This window comes from Populus nigra, chromosome 6 (assembly GCF_951802175.1).
Source record: "Populus nigra chromosome 6, ddPopNigr1.1, whole genome shotgun sequence".
NCBI classification, from domain to species: Eukaryota; Viridiplantae; Streptophyta; class Magnoliopsida; order Malpighiales; family Salicaceae; genus Populus; species Populus nigra.
Window position 1 is genome coordinate 611,838 of NC_084857.1, and position 18,630 is coordinate 630,467.

The following is an 18,630-nucleotide window of genomic DNA, read 5'->3' on the forward strand; positions in this document are numbered from 1 at the left end:
GAAAACTTTTGAAGATTATTCTAAGACTGATTCTTGTAGTAATCTGTATGAATTAAAGAGAGCCGTTGACTAACATTAACATTAATTGCATGTCAGAATAACATTGTAAGATAGAGAATGATTAATTTCAGGATGACATTGAAAATCATTATAAACTTAGGGCCGCTAAAGTGAAGTTTCCTAATTGCATGGATTGTTTCCTAAGCCGTTAAGGAGAAAGATTCAGAAAATATACATGCATAGAACAGACAACGTAGTTTCCTGGTATTAGGAGGAAAAAAGAAGACTTTCCGTGGATAGTAACCCTAACCCTCTCTCTCTCTCTATACATATAGCACTATAGAAAAATCAGTTTCATACTCCATATCCATGCTAGATCTCGTTCTTTCCGTGTCCATCCTTATTGTGTTTGTAGCGGTTGTCTTTAGTCTTGCAGTTGTCCCAATTTGTGTGCATTGGTATCGTGAAAAAGATCAACATCTTCGTGATCTTGAGAGAGGAGAAGTAACTCAAAGTCCACAGTTTGAAGATCAACATCCTCATGATCTTGAAAGAGTAGAGGAAGCTAGAAGACGACAACTTGCTACAATTTCATTACTGATATTGCATCTAACTCGTGTTCAAAGCGATGATGAAAGGATAGTGACATCAAGAAATAATGGGTGCGTGATATGCCTGGAGGATTTCCAGGAGGGAGAGGATTGCCAGGCCATGTCTTTGTGCAAGCATGTTTTCCATTCAGGTTGCCTTAAAGAATGGCTTGTTCAGAACCAGACCTGTCCACTTTGTCGACTCCCAGTATTGCTTGAAGTTTTTCTTTATATCTGTCGTGTTCGATTTATCATTCGTTGGGTGCTCGTCTTTTCCTTGGTCAATCAACACGAATCTTTTATGTAAACTGTAAGGAATTCCCATCAGATCATGTAGTGCAATTATATATAGTTTTAGCAGATTTCTATCATCTTATCGTATTTGCCTTCAATTCCTTTTTTTGGATGTCATGATAACTATCAATTATGTTTTGCGAGCCTTCAATCTCTACTATAATTGAGGTATATCTGTTTTTTTTTTTTTTTTTTCCAGATTCCTAATTTTTATATGCTACCTGCTGCTTAAGAAATGCTTGCTGTTTTGAGTATCAGTTATTCAGACATGAATGCCTTCGATGGCATTACTCTGCTTCCATTCATGATCTCCATTGCTTTTTCTTTCGGTTTGCTTTACTTCTTCCGTTTATAATTTTGGATTTTCTGTTGTGTTCTCTTTTTTGAGTGAAAACACTATTCAGCTTCAATTTTTCTTTATTTTTGCTTTCGTCTATGTCAAAGGGCAGCTCCGATTTTTGTCTAGACATTGCTTTAAGATGTTTGCACGAGGAAAGAACGCAGCAGTCCTCCCGCTTTTCAAAATCATCCACTGCTAAAATTGACCCAACTTTCATCGATTTGAACCGAACATCATTGCAACATGGAAAGGTAGCGGGTTTTTGTCTTCCAGATATATACTCGTCCACTCTCAACATCATGTGGATGAACTGGGTTACGCCGATAATCTAAATACCTCCAACAAAATTCTAACAGTAAACAACATATCACGATCATTAATTATCGCTGCAACAGGGACCATATGTCATTATTGGATTAAGGGAAAGTTCATTGTTGTCAGAAGCAGAAGGCATAAGCTGAGAGGGAGACGTAACTAGAGCTTCTGTCATGGATATGAAACTGGTTTTTATATGATTTAGCAAAAAAGAAAAATATTAACTGTTTTGTACTGTTATTTATACATGTTTAGTTATAAAATCCGGACCGGTGATCGGGGTTAAGACCTGGTCAGAAAACCGTTATTAAAAGAAGGGAGCTTTTAAACTTTGTTTCTTTTAAACAATTTATTATTAGAAGTAGATATATAAATCCACAACTATCACATCTGCAGCCATGATCCAATCTAAAGGAGCAAGGCATGATCACATGAAAACACGTGAATAAAGATTATTATTATTTTTAATCTTAACAGCGATAATTTCTCCACATCCCTTGCTTTATTAGGATAATATATATTCCTTATTATGTATTTCCAATGAAGAAGTAGCTTTTTGAATCGAAGAGCTTCGTCTTCACCCTTTTGAGCTATTGGTTTGCTTGTGTCTTTTAGAGGGCTTGGAGCTTCAGAATCTCACTTCTGATTCCTCATCGATTACTTCAAGGGTCCAACTTCATTCGGTGGTTTGGCCTTTTCACTATTATGACGCTCCGGACCCTTGAAGGCTCCCTGCTTGCAGCTTCTTCTATACCCTCCTGTGAATCTGGCTTACCTTTTTCTCCACCAACGCTTGAAGAGGCAGCTAAGTTTGGAGGGATTGGAGCCTTGTCTCGGTAGCTTCAGGGCAAGGTTGTCTGGTGGTTGCTTTTGGAACTTCAATGATGAAAACTCCAACTTGGAACCTAGCCTGCATTTTATTCACAACACGATTTTCTGGAACATGAAAATCTCGATTGAACCTTCTCCTTCTATTACTAACAAGTGATCGCTCTGCATGAACTTGAATGGCATGGGATGAAGACAAGGGAATAATCTTCACTTGGTCCTCCTGGAAATCTGCAAAAAACAAAAAAAGGGGATCCTGTTTAACTAACCTAAGCTTCAGCTATAATAAAACCTAAAATAAACTGTCTAACTCACTAAGAAGATGAATAAGTAGAAAAAATGAGCTTTCTTCTTCCTTCAATTCCCACTTAACATCCTCCGACACAGGTTCTGGCTGTAGCCACATCTTTTCCTTCGGATGTTGTTCATTCTTGTTGGCCTCTGGTTGAACACTACCGCTACCTAGCCCTGCAGTAGTTTCTCTGTCATCAGCAGATTTTGCAGTCTCTCCATTATTTTGAGCCTTCTGCTCGTCTCTAGTTTCTTGAAGGCTAGCAACCTCTTGGCTTGTCGTGGCCTGCTAGACACACACACACCTATGTGACAGTGTTTAAGGTTGCAGGTTCGGTTTCTGGTTTTATAGGTAGTCAGAATATTCTTTCTTGTTTGCTTTGCTTATTTTAATGGCTTTTAATAGCCTCTTGGAATATATATATAGACACACACACACCTATGTGACAATGTTTAAGATTGCAGGTTCGGTTTCTGGTTTTATAGGTAGTCAGGATATTCTTTCTTGTTTGCTTGGCTTATTTTAATGGCTTTTAATAGCCTCTTGGACTTTACGAGGTATAACTTACTACGTACATATAAAAAAGGAGGGATTCTTTCTTTGGTCTGTCTGTCTTTCCATGGCATGGTAGAGTAAGAGCCAGTCATGCTTTTTGTGAGGCTTACAAACTTCTTTTAGTTGATCGGAGAGACTAGGCATATTAACATACAAGAGAATTCTAGCTAGCTAGCTATACTTTATTCTAGACTGTCTCGTACTATTACATGTACAAGGCTAATGTATATATTTAAGGGATACGGAACAGCCACCATTATTTCATAGCTATTCTTGTTTTTGTTGGGAATTCATTAGTGTCGTAAAACAGAAGGTATAAATATAAAAAAAGATAAAAACATGTTTGGTTAAAAATACAAATATATTAAGAATGGTGTAAGACTTTGAGAAGTTAAAACACGGTCCCAAGACCAATTGAAGCATGGTGTCTAGCAGTCTAGCTCATTGTTTATTCATGGATAAGAAAATTGTAGCCATAGTTTATCTCAGCCGTTAAGAAGTGGAAGTATATAAAACTACAGATGAGACCTGCTTCAAATACAGTGTAAATTTAACTGCCTCATAGGTGCGGTGGCCAGTACCAAGCAAGTCATGTTGCATGCTTATGTACAAGAATAGTGCAGATATAAAAAGGTTAGTGAATCAAACTAAGTAGTTATTGTTATTCTTGTTGGATTGATCCAATATTTATTGCTGATGTGCAGACATATTCATATTCATTTTACAGGTTATTTCTTTCTAGATTGGCCATGGATGTTATAGAATACATAAGCTCCAATTGCCATAATCAATGAGATTATGGTGTATTTCTCTACTATATATCGCCTTTCGGTCACAACCGTTGTTACATTGTCGTTCGCTGACTTGCTGGAAGAAGAAGTTGCATTCTCCGTATCCTTTGCTTCCCCTTCCTTTTCTTGATCAACACTCTCAGCTCTCCTCTCCATATCCTTTCCTTCCCCTTCTTTCTCTTGATCAACGCTTTCAGCACTCTTCTCCCTATCCTTTTCAATGGCATTCCGATCACCAACTTGCCCTACAGTGCTTTGACCATCTATTTCCATATTTCTGGTAAACAATAATGGAAAATTAGCTTTGGAAGGGATTTGATGATCTTGACCCTTTTGAGACACTCGTCCATTCATGCCTTTAATTACACGTTCAACATCTTTGGCTTCTGTAAATATTTCTTTATCTACATTGGTTGTCCGAGCTTGTTGATTTGCAGCAACATCTTCACTTTTTTGAGACCCTGACTTGCTTGCATCACTTTCTTGCAGGCTAGGAGCCTCTTGTCTTGCCGTGGCCTCTAATGCCCTAGCACCAGCACTCATTTCTTCAGAAACTACTTTTGGAACTTTGATGGTGAAAATTCCATCATCAAACTTGGTTTTTGCTTCAGTGAGGTCGAATTTCTCTGGAATGCTCTCAAAAAGTGTATTGAAGTGCCAGTTTTTCAGTGCAGGATCACTACATACTCTGATATAATGTGATGGTGCAATTATCCTACAATCTATATCCTTCTCAGAGAAACCTGCATAGTGCATAGGTTACCAAAAAATAAGCTTACAAAATATTGTAAAATAATAATAATAATAACTCCACAGTTTAAATGAGAAATGTTCATGATCAAAAATCAAATTGTATACCATAGGAAAATCTGGTTTAATACAAAACAAGAAATATTCTTAACCTACCAGCTAGATGAACACGCAATATAAGAGCTTCATCTTCCTCTATCCTTTCCGTTTTCGGTACGAAAAGGGATCGCGATCGAGGGGGTTGACGTATTCCCATAACAATTTACCAACTAATTAATCTACTCGTAGCACAACTGTTCTCTATCAATGAATATATCTGTTGTCACAGTTGATCTATCTATCTATATATATACATATGTTTTGGGTTTTCTTGACTTGGAGTCGATTCTAACTTTGGTCCCTCTACTTCCTATATACAAAAGGAATTAGGACACGGATTCTCTCCTTGGCCTGTAGGCTTTCCATAAAGTTTTTGAACATATACGTACAAGGTTTTCCATGAATTATAAAAATATTTCAATAAAAAAAAAAAAAAAGAAGGGATAGCTAGGCACCTTCCCCATTTGAAAGTAATCGTATTTTCATAACAACAAATAAATCCCCCAACTATATGCAAATTTCAATTAAGTGTCAAAAGTTCAAGATTAAGCAATTGCATCCTCAATCTGTTGCCCATTACTCAGTATTATCACCATAATTGTACCAATCATGAACTCCAATATTTTACAAAATTCATTTAATAGTTATGTGTGCTTCTTGTGTGTTTCAATATTTTGGCCTCGAAATCAAAGGGTAATAGCAAGTACTGGGAACATATAAAATCATTTGTGTCAAACTAATTTTGAAAGAATATTATCATGAAAAATAATTAAAAAAAATCATTAATGAAATTGAATTTCTTGTGTGAAATAAGTGATTCAATGGTATTGAATTAATTTTTTTTTCTTCAAAGGTTGCCTCAACTTGAACATTGACAATGAATATATTTTTTTAAGAAATACAAGAAAAGAAATAATTACCTGAAATTTCAAGAATAAATTTGTCAAATCATTTTTTTTCTTTATTAACATGTTTTTACTGCACTTATATAACTATTACATGCACTTGAATTATAGAAATTTAAGGATTTATCCTTGGAGGGTATTCAGTTGGACTAGGCTTATGAAAAAAAAAATAGGCTCATAAATACTCTATTCTAAACTCAGATAATCCAACCTCATCCTGTCTATAAGTTATGAGCTTCACATCATTTTGAAATTTGATACGGTAACTGGCACGCTAATCCTTATGGCACTTTGGCAGTGTGGTTGGTAGTGTGGTTGTGAGTGAGGTTTATCCGCAGCCACATTATTTAGTGTTTGATTAAAGAAAAGTAGGGTGTTTTGCTGGTAGGACCTACTGATATTTGAGGCTGCACCGTAGGTTTTGAGAAGCAGCAAAATGCTACTTCTCATGCTGCTGACCCATGCTCCACTGTTCATTGAACAGTGGAGCCATGCTCCATTGCGCACTGTTCACTAATTGAACAATGCGAGTGAATTTTAATTCATCGTACTGTTCACGTGAACAGTTAGTTTTTTTTTTAAAAAAAAAAAACTAGTGCACAAAGTTTTTTATTTCCTGAAAAACTAGTACAGTTAATTAATTGCACTCGTATTGTTCACGTGATATATATATATATATATATAATTAATTTAACGTAAATTAAATTTATTCGTACTGTAATTTCAATTTTATTTCTGATAATATTTTACTTAATTTGATTGCACGCAGGAGAAATCATGATAATTGTAGTTATTGTCGAATGAATTTTGTACATAATGAAATTGTTGATTTTTTTTAAAAAAATTATGTTTTACTCGAAAAACTAGTATTTAATATTATTTAATAACACTACATAAATTAGAAGGATATTTTATAATGATGTAGCATTTGTGAAATTTGGTCGCAATTCCAATTATGTTATTGCATTAAAAATCATTAGTATTAATATATATATATATATATATATATATATATATATATATATATATATATATATATTATTTTATAACCTCAATTTGAAAAACATTTTTTTAACCAAACACATTAAACTATTTTTTCTTCAACCTCAATTTCAACCACAGTCTTAACCAAACACCTATTTTTTCAAACCAACCTCAACTAAAAGTACTTTTTATAAAACAACTTTTTTCAAACCACAATCACAAAAGCTACCGCAATACCAAACACACTCCTTGTCTCGGATAATCCAGTCAAGCCCTAGTAAGATTTACCTAGGTTGATTTTAATGAATATTTTTCAAAACTTTTATATAAAATGATGTTATTTATTTTTGAATATTTTTCAAAAAATTTCTTTGTTGGTCTCCTTCAAATGAGCTTTAACCTTTTCGTCATGCATGATTAGGCTATGATTTTATTGTACTTCACAAACAAATGAGGGATTCTCTCCTTGGACCGCTGTGATTACACTGTTCATTGTTCATATAATTGTGGATGTCCTATCTGCCTTTGGCAGGGTAAAATGTTGGAATATTGCCAATTATGTGGCTGTCATTGTCAAAGAAGATGGCTGCAATGGTGGGTTGTTGGTGGCAGCCAACAACCATTATCTAATGTCAAAGTTTGGTAAGTTTGGCAGCCACCATTATTGACAAAAGAACAAGTGGAGCAACATCATAGATGCCTATAAATAGAGGCATACATTAGAGAGCAAAATGAGAGAGTAAAGAGAAGGAAAGTAGAGCCAAAGATGTGAGAGATGTAGGAGAGAGTGGGCTGCCAAGGCAGCCAGTAGTTGCTGCCATTGCAGCACTGAAAAGAGAGAAATAGAGTGAGGTTGAGAGTTGCCAAAGAGGGGATGATTCCTCCTCCTCTATTGTTGTAAATCTTGTTCTCTTCCTATATAATGCAATGACTTCTCCCGTGGATGTAGGAGGTTTGCCGAACCATGTTAAATATTGTGTCAGTGTGCTTTACCTCCTATGAGCAAATATCAGTACATCACCGGTCGGAATTCCCTACATGAAAACATTCTCAGTTTATGATTAAGGGTTTGAAAGAGCAAACAAAAAATTAGTGGAGGTAATGATTTATATAATTATTTGAGGTCAGATTATTATTATAGTAGTAAAATACAAATACGTATACAACTTAGTGCATGAAATTGTAAGAATTAATTAGTCTTTGGAAGTTCCAGGTGATCGATAGCTGTAAGCTATGAAAGCTCCAAGTGCTACAACCGCTAGGACTGCCACACCCATATACACCATTGATTGCCTTTCTTCACTTATCTCCATGGTGCCAAGTCCTTTCATGGTCTTCTTTGCAGAAGTTGCTGCTACATTCTTCACGTCCTTGACTTTGCCTGCAATATTGAAATCCTGCTTCGACTTCTCCTCGGTACCAGCAGCAGCAAATTTAGCACTCTTTTCTTTGTCTTTCTCCAAGGTTTTAAGGGGAGCATTTTCACTAGTCAACAGTGATTCTTTCCTTTTCTTGCAGCCTTCATCACTTTCAGTTGTCAGAGATTCTGTTGTTTTTTTTATGCTTTCCTCTTGTTCAAACAAAGTCTTCTCCTTAACTGGTTCTGCTGGCATCTTTCTGCTTTCATCTTTCTGCTTCATGGTATCAGTTGTTGAAGCAACTTTTGGTGGGGCTTCTGCTTTCCCCTTTTGAGACTTTTGATCTTTCAAGGCTTCTTGAGGGCTAGCAAAGCTTGCAGTGTTCTCCACAACCTTCTGAGCCTTTTCCTCCATTGCAGGTTTTTGAGAGACTTGAGAAGTCATAGGATTCTCTGCTAAGGCGTCTTTTGAAGGCAGAGAAGCCTCTTTGGTCACCTTTTCTTCTTCAGAGTGAGGTTGTCTGTTGGTTGCTTTAGGAATTGTAATGAAAAGAATTCCATTCTGGAACATGCCTTGAATTTTATTCACCTCACAATTTTCTGGAGCAGGAAAAGTTTGATCGAATCGTTTGTAAGCAATTGGTTTTTGTCCAGTAACTCGGACGATGCGGGACGAACACACGTAAGTGATTTTCAACTGATCCTTAAGAAAGTCTACAAAATCAGGAAAGAAATTGTAATAATAATAAAAAAAAAAATGATGTCTCTTTAACATCATCTTCAAAACTTCCACACATCCTAATTCTGACAGATTTAGAACATTGTGAAGTTAATCGCAAGCAATCGTTCGGAACGAGTTATAAAGCCTAAAAATAAATGGTAGAGCTCACCAGGAAGATGAATAAGCAGAACACTTGCCCCCTCTTCTTCCTTCCATTCATACTTGGGCTGAAAATCCTCATACTGGATAGTAGCAGATCCCCCAATGCGTGTCCTATTAGCCATTTCGATTCCTCTTTCGCGTTAGCTTCTCTTTGCTTTTCGCTAATTGCTAGAGGCTGGCTTTTAGGCTTTCTTAACAAGGAAACTATTCTTTCTTGATTGATTTAGTTTCTGCTGTTTTATGAGATTTTCAAGTATCCCATGATCATGTATGAGGCATAACCTGCTTAATAAATAAAGCTGAAGTTCTTTGTTTGCCCAGTACTCAAAATCTTGACAATTAGACCAAGCTAGGTTGATTTCTTGAGGTTAGAGACATTTCTGCTCTGAGTTTTCTTTTGGTAAGGAATTCTGCCGTACCTTTTGACCCTTTCGGATCTAAGCTTGACAGAAAGCTCAAGTTACTGTCATTAGCAATATGCAAAGACTTTTCTGACAAGTCAAGAGACAGGCCAGGAATAAAAATGACGGGGAGGCAAAGAAATGCAGGTAACAAAATCTACAAAACAAGGAAACTCGAAGACCTCAGACCAATGCTTGCTTTTACAGAAATTTGTAAGTACTGCCCAAGGATGAATGTTCTACTGAATATTCTTACGGACAAAAATGGAAACCTGAAGACAGAATCAGCACAATAAAAAAAAGTGGGTCTCGACTAAAGAATGTTAGTGGAAGAATCGGTGCCTGATAAACAGAAGTGCTCACCAGGAGATTGTATCTGGCTGCCTCTATCTACATGAGCTTGTGGTAGCAGGTCCTTCCTGTGAAGAGAATCTCGTAGCCCTTGCCACAATTGGATAAGTACTGAAGATCAATTTCGAGCAAGCAACAACTCTCTTCACAGAACAAATTCTTCATAATGTATCTTAAAATTAACTGTTTAACAACTATGGTTACAATTAAAAAAAGAAAAAAAGAAACTAGAACAGTAGATTCGAGAAAACATTTTCTTCAATAACTTCTGTTTCAAAAGAATATAAATTTATTATAAAATTTTCTCAAATAAATAGTTATTAAAAATCTTTATTTTCATCTCTTCAACTGAATACATTTCTATGTTTTCTAACCTAAAATATTAACCAAATACAACTTTAAAATTATATGAGAATCACTTTATAAATACTTAAAATTTTCTCTTTATATGTTTTTTATGATTTTAAAGGAAAAAAAGTAATAAGAGGGTTGATTAAGTAATGTCTTATAGATGGAGGACCCAGTTGGGAATTATTTTTGTTTGGAGATCTAATTGAGAATCGGGGGATCAGTGTGGTCTTTGGGCTGAATGATATTTAAATGACAATTATGCCCTCATCTCTATATATAAAGACCCCCGTATAACATCTTTGTCTCTCTAGGGTTTTTGTTTCTCTCATTGCTGTGAGTGTGAGAACCCAGCAGCAGCCACGTGCTCTCTCTCTGCATCCGTAGCTCTTTCAGGTATCGTAAACCTTAGCTTCTTTTATATCTTTGATTATTGTTTTAATACTGTACATGTTTAGCTTAGCTTGTAAAGTTTGGTCTTTGTAGTTTTGGCTCTTCGTTTTTATGTTTAGAGTTTGATCTGATTCTTAGTTTCTTTGGCTAATGGGTTAGGGACTTTGTGTTTCTGATTAAACCCATTTTCGGGTTCCATTGACTTGTTTGTTAAAGTAGAGTGTGTTAGTCTTTGCGTGTAAAGTTTGGTCTTTGTTATTCTTGTTCTGTTTTGTGCTTCAAGTTTAGAATTTTATTATGTGATTCTGGTTTTTTGTCAAGTGTGTTTTCTTTATGTAGTTTTTCTCAAGTGGGTTCTGTTTATTTTAGTTATTGGAATTGATAATTCTATGTTTTGCAAATTTACCTTCTTTTATGATTTGATTGGCTTCTGTTATTATGTATTGTATGTTAGTTCTTGCTTCTTAGGTTTTGGTATCAGTTGTTACTATAAGTTGATAACATTTTCTATCTGATCCTCGTTTTTCTCTGATGAGTTTTCTCAAGTTGGTTTTCTTTGTTTTATAGCAATTTGAATTGGAGATTTGGTGATGGCTATTTAAGCCACATGTAAGCTTTGACTGGATGAGACTGAGTTTGTCTTGTGTTTTGTTTTTGTGTAGAATGGATAGTCAAATTAAGCATGCTGTGGTGGTGAAAATTATGGGAAGGACTGGATCTCGAGGACAGGTTACTCAGGTTAGAGTCAAGTTTATTGATGACCAGAACCGTTTCATAATGAGGAACGTCAAGGGACCAGTTAGAGAAGGTGACATTCTTACATTGCTTGAGTCTGAGAGAGAAGCTAGGAGACTCCGTTAATGGGCATCATACTGTTTTGGTACAAGATTCTCATCCTAGTTTTGCTGGTAGTCAATCAGGACTGTTTTGTTCTGTACTAGCTAGCGAGTGCTCATTGTTTTTGCTTACAGTTTGATTATCAAGACTGGGATTCCAGATTTATGAGTCATATGTAAGAATGCTTTGAATGTCTTAAGTTCAGTTCAAACCTGCAAGTCTTGTTAAAATTAAGTTTTCTGCAACTTATAATCTCTTGCTGTGTTCAATTCGATACCTGTTATCTCAGCATAAAAGTCCTGATTTTGGGATATGGGAGTTCCACCTTCCATGTATGGTTTTCTTGTAGCAAATTTGTAGCTGGTGCCCCCCCCCACGTTCTCTGATTTTACTATGGACCTTGTTGCCAAACGTTCCAACTGAAATGCCTATAAAAATGGATTTGGCTTTCTTTGTTTATGATTCCAGTAATCTGGAATTGCATTTACGCAATGATTGAAAGTCCTTTTCCATTTGTACACTCTAGTTTTACCTGTGCAGGTATTGTCAATTCACAAGGGTTATACCTTGCATTCTTGTATGCTTTTTTGGGAAAATCGTTCATGGTGTTGATATAATCCCACTGCCATTTTATGTGTGGTTATCTCGCCCATTTGGTACTTGATTCAGAACTTACATTTTTTGGGAGCTAAATCAGGAGGTTTTTACCCCAAATAAAGGACTGGGGTTCTGGTAAAACTGAGGTTGCCAAGTGGTTGCACCTTATTGCTGTGCAAGGCACAGCAAGCATGAGATTGTCATGCAGTTACCACTGTTAGTGTTGGAATGCCCGGCAAGCAATCGCAATCTAATAGTTACACCATTAACGTTGGAATGCCTTTCTTTTGTCATAAAGTCTCCGTCTCTGTATCAATGTTTGCTGAGGGGGACTAGATGGAATAAAAGACAGATTGCAGGATAACTGCACACTTGTATAAACATATGTTGTAGCTCGGTTTCTGTTATTAGGTATTGTTTGGTTAGATGTAATGGATTGATGAGAATGAGAAGCAATGGCTTGATGAGAGTGCAAATGAAACTCTAGATAGAGTAAGAGAGGGCGAACTGGGAATCCAATTAGGATTTAATAAGCTGAGATTTAATATTCTTACAAGTTTTGTAAAAAAAAAAAAATGGCATTTCCTTGAAAAAATTATTATAAGGCATTTTGGATGTATAAAATCCAACTTGGTCGTATATAATTTTAATAGTGAAAATCTGACTGAAGAATCGATTGAAAACACAACATTTTTTTAAGAATAAATTAAATACAATTATATAATTCATTTCTTTTATTGTTAATGTACTTGTATTCCTATCGCTAAAATCACTCTATCACGGTTGTAGAATATTTTTTATAATCTTAATTCTTTTCATCTTAAGAAAAAAATATAAACTTCAAACTTCATTTTAATTTTAATTTTTTAATATCATTCCAAATACAGTACAGAAATTAAAATATATTTTGATTTCTTATTTTTCATTCTAATTTCTCCCTTCTCCTTCTAAACCTTTACATGTTCAAAATACTAAAGGAATGAGAGCCTTTGCATCCTTGGGAAAATCTTTGAACTGTGAAAGGTACCATCTTCTAGTGGAATAACTCCTCCCTGACAGGTAAAGAGTTGTTCCAACAAAGAAAGAAAAGGCATACAATGTTTGAGCTGTGAGAGAGATCCCCAAGATCCCAAGAATCTCAAACAGATAGTGCGGGCAAATCACGAGGTCAAATAAGCCTCCCTTGGGGACCTTGTATTCTTTGTCATCCTTGCTTCTCAGCTTGGAAAGGAGACAATGATGGTAGAAGTTACCGCTAATTCCTATTAGAAACAACAAAAGCCCTGGATACATCAAATCAATAGCTGGCTCTGGGAGTCCTTGTGCTAGGTGTTGAGCATAGATGACAAACACAGAGGATGTGAAATAACTAAGAGTGATAGGAATCAAAGACTCAACTTCCATCCCTCCACTGTATCTGTGAACAAAAAGCACCTGGTGAACAAAAACATTTTCTTGGTTACTTCATGGTTTATCTTCTTCAATAGGCTGCCAAATTGCTAGTGACAGAGAGAGAGAGAGGAGGGAGATCAATTACCTCAAGTATTCTTTTGAAGAAATGGAAGGTTAGAGTGGATTTGACTAACAAAAACCTGAGATCATCATTTGGGAAGAGCCCGAACGAAGCAGTGCCGGCAAGAAATGCTGGTGTGTAAGCAATAAGCATGCCAGTTCTACTAGAGACTTGAATCGTCTTCTCGATGGGCTTCTTTTCACCAATATTCAAGAATTTGGAGTATTGCATGTGCTTTCCTCTTACCTCTGATAGCCCAACATATCCTAATGTCGCAACAGGAACCGCAGACATTGCTTTGATAAGGAAAGGAGATGGAAATAAGAGTTTCAGCAACATGGACTCCATTTGCATCCACTTCAGTTTTCTCTGCAATTTTGAGGAAGGTGGACGGGCTTGCTTTAAACAGAGCAATGCCCTAGTTTGCTATGCTGTTGAAGAAGAACCGAACACTTTAGCAAGGACTCTTTGGCACTAAACATTCGACGATCTAGACTAGGGAAGGCTCATATTTTTTATTGAAAGGCAATGCATACAAGTGTGATGCTGAAAGATAAGGCAGTAAATATATTATTCTAAGCTAAGAAAGTAAATCACTTCTGCATAGAAATATTTACAATACAAAATCTTAATAGGGCAAATATTTCTAGCAAAAAAAAAATGTAGAAGGAAGGAATGTATCTAGTCTATGAAATTAGAATATTGTACATGAAAGCATATATAATCATTGTTGTGTAGAAAAATTAATAAATAAATTAATTAATTAATTGGAATGAATATAGGCAATCTTTTATAAGTTATAAGTAGAAATATAGTGAGGAACATATGGAAACAAATCTATATAATTAACAAGTAAATCAATTGTCAATAATAATAATAATAACAATAAAGTTATAAACAGAATTAGAAGAAAACCTGTATAGGGCAATAAAAAGGGTCTTCGTTGGCTAAAACTTCATTGGGAAAGCAAAAGTCTCAATTGACCAAAAAAAAAAAAGATTTTAATTAGGCGAAAGCTAACTTTTCCAATTTCTTCAAGACAATGATAATGAAAAATTATAATATTAATTAATTAAATCTTAAACTAAAAAATATATATGTTTTTTTACCATGAAAATCCACAATTTAGAATTTTATCCAGATTAGATTTTAATTTAAACCAAAAAAATATTAATTTTAAAAAAAGTTGATTAATTGATGGATTAATTTATAACTTAGTTTATTTGGCTAAACTTGATAATCAACATATTTTTTTTTAATAAAAATAAATAAATAAATAAATAATAGATGACCGAGTCCATTAAATAACTGCGAGTTATTACAAAAACCTAATGCCAGACCCCGGATGGAGGTTTACAGTCGTGGTTTGTGACCCTTTTGATACGGAGCACAGAGCCATATTTCCAGAGTGAAACATGTTGATGACTCCAATTCTATGTTTGGAACATTCAAAAGAAAGCAAGGAATGATTGTGTTGATATCCTTGGGAAAGTCATCAAATTTGTTTTTCGTCTCTGTACAGGTTTAAAATGCAGAAGGGATGAGAGCCTTTACATCCTTGGGAAAATCTTTGAACTGTGAAAGGTACCATCTCCTCGTGACATAACTCCTTCCCATCAGGTAAAGAGTTGTTCCAACGAAGAAGGAAAAGGCATACAATGTTTGAGCTATGAGAGAGATCCCCAAAAACCCAAGAATCTCAAACAGATAGTGAGGGCAAATCACGAGGTCAAATAAGCCTTCCTTGGGGACCTTGTATTCTTTGTCATCCTTGCTTCTCAGCTTGGAAAGGAGACAATGGTGGTAGAAGTTACCGCTAATTCCTATTAGAAACAACAAAAGCCCTGGATACATCAAATCAATAGCTGGCTCTGGGAGTCCTTGTGCTAGGTGTTGAGCATAGATGACAAACACAGAGGATGTGAAATAACTAAGAGTGATAGGAATCAAAGACTCAACTTCCATCCCTCCACTGTATCTGTGAACGAATAGCACCTGGTGAACAAAAACATTTTCTGGTTACTTCATGGCTTATCTTCTTTACTAGACTGCCAAATTGCTAGAGACAGAGAGAGAGGGTTGGGGGAGATCAATTACCTCAAGTATTCTTTTGAAGAAATGGAAGGTTAGAGTTGATTTGACCAACAAAAACCTGAGATCCTCATTTGGGAAGAGCCCGAACGAAGCAGCGCCGGCAAGAAATGCTGGTGTGTAAGCAATGAGCATGCCAGTTCTACTAGAGACTTGAATCTTTTTTTCGATGGGCTTCTTTTCACCAATATTCAAGAATTTGGAGTATTGCATGTGCTTTCCCCTAATCTCTGAGAGCCCAACATTTCCTAATGACACAACACAAATCACTGACATTGCTTTGATAAAGAAAGGAGGTGGAAAGAAAAGTCTCGCGATCGGCAACATGTTTCTTCACTTCCGTTTTCTCTGCAATATCTAGCAACTTTAGCTAAGAGGTGGGTGGATAGACGGATGGATGCCTTGTATTTAAACAGAGAAAGGCCCTTAAAACCATGTGATCTTGAGCAGGAGACCGTGCAGTTTCTTGTGCTTGTGAAGAAGAAGCGGACACGTAAGGGTTTTTTGGCATTAAACTTCCAAAAGTCTAGAAATGTAGACCAAGGAAACAAGCGGTTAACAAGGTACATGGAATTCTGTCTGGCTTGGCATGGAGCCACATGGAATGATTTAATGACCTTTTTTTGAAGATCAGTTAAATCTCAAGACTACAGGAAGAAATGGGCCTTATGCCAAATTTAATTTGGAAGCTGACTACATGAGATTGAGCAAGAAACAAGTAGTATCTTGAGGCATCACAAAGGGCACTATCACGGTTGACACTTGCAGAAGTGGCATGGCTTCCTTTAGGGTTTTTTTATTATTATTATTTATTTTTATAGAACACAACTTACACAAATGACATCCTTCGTGACCCTTTTGACAAATCCATTTCTATGTTCGATAATTAAAAAAACTGGTAAAGCAATCTTGTGTTTTGCTGGTTAATTAAATTAAACAATCCTAGGAATTCAAGCAAGGCAATCTCTTACAAAGTCACGAGAGCAAGTCTTAGACGTTATTTCATAATTAGCACCAGCAAATCATTCAAATATTGGGACTTTGAAAGTTGATTAAGAGTAAAAAGGATATGAATCATTTCCTTAATTACGAAAAAAATGAAGTTAACGTTCAAATACAAAAGGAATAAGAGCCTTGACATCCTTGGGAAAATCTTCAAACTTGGAAAGGTACCATCTCCTAGTAGCGTAACTCCTTCCAATCAAGTAAACAATAGTGCCTAAAGTGAAGCAAAAGGAATACAGTGTTTGAGAAATGAAAAATATCCCTATAGACCCCAACACCTCAAAGAGATAGTGAGGGCAGATCACCAGGTCAAATAAACCACCCTTTGGAATCTTGTATTCTTTGTCATCATTTGTTCTCAAAGAGGCAAGAACTTGGTGGTGGTAGAAGTTGCCGAAGGTTCCCAACATGAACAGCAAAATCCCTGGATACTTCAAGTCCAGCTGTGGCTCAGGAAACCCTTGTGTTAGATACTGACCATATATCATGGTTGAAGTAGCTGAGAAATATCTTGAACTTATAAGAATTGCAGAATCAAGAACCACCCCACTAGTACTATATTTGTGAACACACAGCACCTGCATAACATGATAGAACAAGTTCAAAACCAGTTAGCAACCCAAGTTCCAAGCAAACTATTTAAGAGTTTCATGATCACAGATGTCTTACCTCAATGACCCTCTTGAAGAAATGTATGGTAAGGGTTGCTTTAACCAGGAACAACCTGAGATCATGATTTGGATAGAGCACAAAAGAAGCAACACCAGAAAGGAAAGCTGGCACATAAAGTACAAGCATGCCAGTTCTGCTGGAGAGTTGTATCTGCTTTCTTGAAGATTTTGCAGAATTCAAGTTCCAGAATTTTGAGTACTGTAAATGCTTTCCTAAGATTTCAGAAACACCAAGACCTGCTATTGCTACCAGACTAACCACAGACATGACTGGAACGATCATAGAAGGTGGTGTAGGAAAGATAATTAATCTAGACAACATGGATGCCATTGCTAACTTGCTTTAGCCCCTTGATTTCTTTACCTGACTCAAGATTTTCAGCTTCTTATAGAAATGGAGGAGTTTTCATTGAATAGGCAACCTGTGTGTGAACTTCATCTGTGCAGCTGGCAGGAAAGCAATCATAGAGGTGGCAGAGTGTATTTGATTACCACAAGCTTTTAAAGGCCAAGTTTGACCTGAACACTTTTAGGCTTTCTAACACCGTCATTAGTAGTGCCTGTAAATTATAACGATGATTTGAATGGTATAGAATGTCTTAAGAACCTCTATATACAATTTATAAAAATTCATTCATATTTATACGCAGCTTAGAGCATTGTTCTTTATCGATTTAAAATTCATTTATATTTATACACAACTTAGAACGTTATTCTTTATCGATTTAAAATTTTCAAACTATTTGAGAGTTATCTTGGTGATTTGCTAGGTATATTTATGTGTATGACAATATAGATGCCTCAAGATTTATTCTTTTTTTATTATTATTATTCACGTGGGGTGTCCGGGCCAGCTTGTGCACATCACGACTATTCCCCACGGCCCACTGGACATCCTGCAAGCCCAGGGGCAGGTTAGGCACTGCGGGGGTGTCAGGCGTGCACATAGAGGGTCGAACCCGGGACAGGGGCGGAACAAATCACACGGTTGACCACAGCAGCTAGGCTCTCAAGTGCAAGATTTATTCTTATTTACACGCAACTTGGAACATTGTCCTGTCAATTCAAAACTTAAAAATGTGCACTTGAGGGCCTAGCTGCTGTGGTCAATCGTGTGACTTGTTCCGTCCCCGTCCCAGGTTCGACCCACTGTGCACGCCTGTCACCTCTGCGGTGCCTAACCTGCCCCTGAGCTTGCAGGATGTCCAGTGGGCCGTGGGGAATAGTCGTGATGCGCGCAAGCTGGTCCGGACACCCCACGTGAATAATAATAAAAAAAAAACTTAAAAATGTAAGCAAGATATCGTTGTAATTAATTTGTTACGTATATTTATGTGTATGGAAAACATGGATGCCGTGGCCAATATCCTTTCTCTCTCTCTCTCTCTCTCTCACTGTTTATGTGTCTTGAAATGTTGCCTCTTGAATGTAAACGAAGCT

The 18,630-nt window shown here is 36.3% G+C and overlaps 7 protein-coding genes across 7 annotated transcripts; 1 reads left to right on the forward strand and 6 right to left on the reverse strand.

The window, feature by feature from the left end:
• Positions 1-1,971: 1,971 nt before the first annotated feature.
• Positions 1,972-3,814, reverse strand: LOC133696417 (uncharacterized). Its single transcript, XM_062118607.1, has 3 exons — positions 3,743-3,814; positions 2,683-2,944; positions 1,972-2,598 (listed from the first exon to the last, which is right to left on the reverse strand). Exons 1-3 carry the CDS (start codon positions 3,812-3,814, stop codon positions 2,345-2,347), a joined length of 588 nt encoding a protein of 195 aa, XP_061974591.1. The 3' UTR covers positions 1,972-2,344.
• Positions 3,815-3,852: 38 nt separating this feature from the next.
• LOC133696918 (uncharacterized) lies at positions 3,853-5,060 on the reverse strand. Its single transcript, XM_062119215.1, has 2 exons — positions 4,912-5,060; positions 3,853-4,748 (listed from the first exon to the last, which is right to left on the reverse strand). The coding sequence occupies exons 1-2, from the start codon at positions 5,009-5,011 to the stop codon at positions 3,943-3,945; spliced, it is 906 nt and encodes a 301-aa protein (XP_061975199.1). The 5' UTR covers positions 5,012-5,060; the 3' UTR covers positions 3,853-3,942.
• A 2,788-nt stretch (positions 5,061-7,848) lies between these two features.
• Positions 7,849-9,386, reverse strand: LOC133696910 (inactive protein RESTRICTED TEV MOVEMENT 2-like). Its single transcript, XM_062119206.1, has 2 exons — positions 8,991-9,386; positions 7,849-8,814 (listed from the first exon to the last, which is right to left on the reverse strand). Exons 1-2 carry the CDS (start codon positions 9,103-9,105, stop codon positions 7,937-7,939), a joined length of 993 nt encoding a protein of 330 aa, XP_061975190.1. The 5' UTR covers positions 9,106-9,386; the 3' UTR covers positions 7,849-7,936.
• Positions 9,387-10,354: 968 nt separating this feature from the next.
• LOC133696345 (small ribosomal subunit protein eS28x) lies at positions 10,355-11,567 on the forward strand. Its single transcript, XM_062118517.1, has 2 exons — positions 10,355-10,479; positions 11,139-11,567. Exon 2 carries the CDS (start codon positions 11,140-11,142, stop codon positions 11,335-11,337), a length of 198 nt encoding a protein of 65 aa, XP_061974501.1. The 5' UTR covers positions 10,355-10,479; position 11,139; the 3' UTR covers positions 11,338-11,567.
• Positions 11,568-12,744: 1,177 nt separating this feature from the next.
• On the reverse strand, positions 12,745-14,064 carry LOC133696804 (steroid 5-alpha-reductase DET2-like). The gene is made up of 2 exons (XM_062119082.1): positions 13,448-14,064; positions 12,745-13,344 (listed from the first exon to the last, which is right to left on the reverse strand). Exons 1-2 carry the CDS (start codon positions 13,775-13,777, stop codon positions 12,874-12,876), a joined length of 801 nt encoding a protein of 266 aa, XP_061975066.1. The 5' UTR covers positions 13,778-14,064; the 3' UTR covers positions 12,745-12,873.
• Positions 14,065-14,700: 636 nt separating this feature from the next.
• On the reverse strand, positions 14,701-15,980 carry LOC133696805 (steroid 5-alpha-reductase DET2-like). Its single transcript, XM_062119084.1, has 2 exons — positions 15,521-15,980; positions 14,701-15,418 (listed from the first exon to the last, which is right to left on the reverse strand). The coding sequence occupies exons 1-2, from the start codon at positions 15,839-15,841 to the stop codon at positions 14,948-14,950; spliced, it is 792 nt and encodes a 263-aa protein (XP_061975068.1). The 5' UTR covers positions 15,842-15,980; the 3' UTR covers positions 14,701-14,947.
• A 586-nt stretch (positions 15,981-16,566) lies between these two features.
• On the reverse strand, positions 16,567-17,674 carry LOC133695852 (uncharacterized). Its single transcript, XM_062117815.1, has 2 exons — positions 17,189-17,674; positions 16,567-17,097 (listed from the first exon to the last, which is right to left on the reverse strand). The coding sequence occupies exons 1-2, from the start codon at positions 17,519-17,521 to the stop codon at positions 16,618-16,620; spliced, it is 813 nt and encodes a 270-aa protein (XP_061973799.1). The 5' UTR covers positions 17,522-17,674; the 3' UTR covers positions 16,567-16,617.
• Between the last annotated feature and the right edge of the window lie 956 nt (positions 17,675-18,630).

Excerpts from the sequence above, each read along its gene's own strand:
- LOC133696918 (XM_062119215.1), bottom strand. The coding sequence starts at position 5,011 with ATGGGAATACGTCAACCCCCTCGATCGCGATCCCTTTTCGTACCGAAA. Across the intron at positions 4,749-4,911 it reads ATTGCGTGTTCATCTAGCTG|GTTTCTCTGAGAAGGATATA; the intron begins GTAGGTTAAGAA and ends TGCACTATGCAG.
- LOC133696804 (XM_062119082.1), bottom strand. The coding sequence starts at position 13,777 with ATGCAAATGGAGTCCATGTTGCTGAAACTCTTATTTCCATCTCCTTTC. Across the intron at positions 13,345-13,447 it reads TCTTCAAAAGAATACTTGAG|GTGCTTTTTGTTCACAGATA; the intron begins GTAATTGATCTC and ends TTTGTTCACCAG.
- LOC133696417 (XM_062118607.1), bottom strand. The coding sequence starts at position 3,814 with ATGCAACATGACTTGCTTGGTACTGGCCACCGCACCTATGAGGCAGTT. Across the intron at positions 2,945-3,742 it reads TTACACTGTATTTGAAGCAG|GCCACGACAAGCCAAGAGGT; the intron begins GTCTCATCTGTA and ends TGTGTCTAGCAG. Across the intron at positions 2,599-2,682 it reads TCTACTTATTCATCTTCTTA|ATTTCCAGGAGGACCAAGTG; the intron begins GTGAGTTAGACA and ends TGTTTTTTGCAG.
- LOC133696345 (XM_062118517.1), top strand. The coding sequence starts at position 11,140 with ATGGATAGTCAAATTAAGCATGCTGTGGTGGTGAAAATTATGGGAAGG.
- LOC133696805 (XM_062119084.1), bottom strand. The coding sequence starts at position 15,841 with ATGTTGCCGATCGCGAGACTTTTCTTTCCACCTCCTTTCTTTATCAAA. Across the intron at positions 15,419-15,520 it reads TCTTCAAAAGAATACTTGAG|GTGCTATTCGTTCACAGATA; the intron begins GTAATTGATCTC and ends TTTGTTCACCAG.
- LOC133696910 (XM_062119206.1), bottom strand. The coding sequence starts at position 9,105 with ATGGCTAATAGGACACGCATTGGGGGATCTGCTACTATCCAGTATGAG. Across the intron at positions 8,815-8,990 it reads TCTGCTTATTCATCTTCCTG|ACTTTCTTAAGGATCAGTTG; the intron begins GTGAGCTCTACC and ends CTGATTTTGTAG.
- LOC133695852 (XM_062117815.1), bottom strand. The coding sequence starts at position 17,521 with ATGGCATCCATGTTGTCTAGATTAATTATCTTTCCTACACCACCTTCT. Across the intron at positions 17,098-17,188 it reads TCTTCAAGAGGGTCATTGAG|GTGCTGTGTGTTCACAAATA; the intron begins GTAAGACATCTG and ends CATGTTATGCAG.